Below are 3,548 nucleotides of genomic sequence, written 5' to 3' on the forward strand. Positions count from 1 at the left end.
ATATCCCCTTCCCATTTCGGGGCATTTTTTTCACGTTGTTCACAAAAATTGTACTATAAAGTTCCATTCAACATTTATATAGTTCCATTCAACATTTATCACGTATAAATAGACATTTTTACTAATTAAACATCATAGATCCAAACCCTTCTCTCTTTTTACTCCTCTCTTTTTACTCTTCTCTCTCTCAAACATTGCAATCTTGCATTTTCAATCCATAGCAATGAATATTGCTGCTCCAAGTATTGAAAATGCTGGACCTTTCACTCGTGCATGTGTATGGCACAAGTTATTGGCTAATAAGATAGTCGAAGTGGCAGAGAAGATTAAGAAACTGGGACAAGATGATCCAAGGAGAATTGTTCATTCGCTAAAAGTAGGACTGGCTCTCACATTGGTTTCCTTATTCTACTACATCCAACCACTCTATGATCGTATTGGCGAAAATTCAATATGGGCTGTCATGACAGTCGTTCTTGTCTCTGAGTTTTCTGTTGGTAAGCTTGGAACTTATTTAATTACCATGTTATATAAACCAATTTTTTATGGTATAACAGCTTCAGAATTGGAACTAACAATTGGCAACGTTTTTCTTTCTGATTTTTTTCCAATCTTCTATAGGAGCAACTCTGGGAAAAGGCTTAAACAGGATGCTAGCAACGTTTTCATCTGGTGCTCTAGGTTTTGGAGTTCATTACCTAGCAACTCTGGCTGGTGAGAAAGGAGAGCCCATTGTACTTGGATTCTTCGTCGTTGTAATAGGTAAAATGTTGCAGACAGATCTAATTCTAATATATATTCTAATAAATTTTTTTATGACTTTTTATACTTTTAATAAAAGTGGTGTCAAAATTTTTTTTTAAATAATTTATTAACAGTTTCCTAAATACACCCGAACCTTTTAATGTTATAGTTCAAAATTCTCAAACTCATTATTAGATTTGTAATGCATGCAGCTGCAACAGTAACATTTGTAAGATTCTTTCCCACAATGAAGACAAGGTATGATTACGGGCTCCTCATATTCATATTGACTTTCACCTTAGTATCTGTTTCGAGTTACCGAGAAGATAAGGTGCTACGCATGGCCCATCAAAGGGTAACCACAATCATCATGGGTAGCTTTATCGCTATTGTTACATGCATCTGTATACGTCCCGTTTGGATTGGAGAGGAACTTCAAAATTTGGTAGCTAACAATATTGAAAAGCTTGGGAATTTCTTACAAGGTATATATATTTTATGCTCCATATATATATATATATATACATATATAGTAAAATAAATATGAAACTTTCATGCCCCATATATATATAAAAATCATGAACACTCCATCACTCTAGTCATATTTATGTTGGACATCCGTTTCCGATATGTCAAGAACAAAACACTCTTGTATGTGTCCATATATAATGTATTGGGAGGAAAAACCATATTTATGTTTTTAAAAATTGAAACAAAATATGCCTATTAATTATTTTTTGTATACCAACTCATGTCCTAATTTTTCAAGAATTCCTTGTAACTATGTCCCACGTCATGTTAAGTGTCCTTAGTATATAATTCCTTTCCGTTCTCCTTTTTTTTTTTTTTCTTTTTTTTTTCTTTTAATTTAATTTCTCAATATTGACCAATACAAACTTACAGGATTTAAAGGCGAATACTTCAAAATATTAGAGGATGGGCAACCCTTGAGTGATAAACCATTTCTTCAAGGATATAAAAGTCTTCTCACTTCAAAAAACACTGAAGAAACTATGGTGAGTATAAAATTGTCACCGTAATCCTCTTGTTTACACCTCAAAAAAAAAAAAGTTATTTGAATTCCATGGCTACTTGAATTTTTCTTCTTTAATTTGTTGTAATTATTTTTTAATTTTCAGGCTAATCTAGCAAGATGGGAACTGTGGCACTATCGTTTTGGGTTCTGTCATCCTTGGAAACAATACGTTAAAATTGGAACCCTAACTCGGCAATGTGCTTACAAAATTGACGCTCTTAACAACTGCCTTAACTCTAAGATCCAAGTAAATCAGCACTACTCAAAATCTAAATAGATGATTTAATTCACACAAGTCATTATGCATAGAACACTCTTCTGCAAAGATTATGTAGACAACAATTGTATATACTCTTCTTTTTTTGCCAAAGTGTATACTCATACATACACATGTATATATACATATGTTTGGAACTTTAGGGAAAAAGATTATTCGAGTTATGGGATTAACAGCAAACTATAATTATCTCAAAAAAAAAAAAAAGACAAAAACACAAATAGTAATTATAATGTCATACATCCTTAATCATGACTCATGAAGTATAGTTAATTCACTGACCTATGATTTGCCATCCTCACAGACGCTCAATGAGTTCGGAAGCAAAATTCAAGATCCAAGCACAAAAATCTGCTCAGAATCTGAAAAAGCTCTCAGGGAATTAGCATCAACAATCAAAAAAATGAACCAATCAACATCAGTTAATGCCCACATTGAAAACTTAAAAACCGCTACTGAAAGCCTGAAATCCATGCTTGATACATACCATTTGAAAGATGCTAATCTCCAAGATATCATACCATCTGCAGAAGTTGCTTTAACTCTAATTGATGTTGTACCATGCATCGTGAAGATTGCCGATGCAGTTCATGAATTAGCCTGCCTTGCACATTTCAAGCCTCCGGCCACAGGAGTGTCACCATAACAACCATATATATGTGCTCCATCGATCGGGGAACAATATTGCTGCCACTTTCCGACGGTTCATATCCAATTTGTTGGAGGTAGTGGATTTTTCTACCAAGAATAATATTGGCCTGTGAAAGTATAAGAAGGCTAGATCTAATATCGTTCAGCAGCAAAATTATCATCTCGAGGGGAGTGTTACTATTTGTTAGAGATATATATTAGACATATTAACCCAATGTAATAGGTCCAAGTCCATTTCTGCTTGTACTAGTAGTCTAGGGTTTAGTCGTCTATATATACTCATGTTAGGGTTCATTGTAACACAGGTTATTGTACTACACATCAATATACAGACTCTTATACAATAAAGATGTAGCCCTTAAGGGATTCCTCCGTGGATGTAGGCCGTCAAGGCTAAACCACGTAACCCTCGTGTTCTTGATGTTCTTATTCTATACTTCCTCTTCTGCATCTACTCTAGCATATACAACATGGTATCACACATCGCGTTGCTAATAATATTGTCTATTTAACATGGTATCAGAGCCAAACTTCGATCTTGACATCAAACAAACATCTCTAGTAAGTAAAGAAGAATCTCACATATGCTTGTCTGCTGGATTTAGACTCCACAGCATCTCGCAGCCTGGGTCCAAGATCCACAAACTCAAGCAAACTGGTGACATCAATATTAGATCTGTGCAAATCAAGGCTTCGCCTGACAAAATCAACCCAACATACATGCTCCTCGACCTCCCATGAGGAAAACCCAGAAGTCCGGTCACCCGAAACCAAGCCACACGCCACCACGCGCCGCAATTGGCTCTGGAAAATCACCCTCGTGCTGCCACAAATCTCGAA

The 3,548-nt window shown here is 35.3% G+C and overlaps 1 protein-coding gene across 1 annotated transcript; it reads left to right on the forward strand.

Annotated features, from left to right (window-relative positions):
• Nucleotides 1-223: 223 nt before the first annotated feature.
• LOC111999658 (aluminum-activated malate transporter 2) lies at nucleotides 224-2,703 on the forward strand. The gene is made up of 6 exons (XM_024031790.1): nucleotides 224-497; nucleotides 622-762; nucleotides 957-1,229; nucleotides 1,648-1,760; nucleotides 1,884-2,027; nucleotides 2,362-2,703. Exons 1-6 carry the CDS (start codon nucleotides 224-226, stop codon nucleotides 2,701-2,703), a joined length of 1,287 nt encoding a protein of 428 aa, XP_023887558.1.
• Nucleotides 2,704-3,548: the final 845 nt, after the last annotated feature.

Source organism: Quercus suber, unplaced genomic scaffold, assembly GCF_002906115.3.
Source record: "Quercus suber isolate HL8 unplaced genomic scaffold, Cork oak 2.0 scaffold_794, whole genome shotgun sequence".
Classification (NCBI taxonomy): Eukaryota; Viridiplantae; Streptophyta; class Magnoliopsida; order Fagales; family Fagaceae; genus Quercus; species Quercus suber.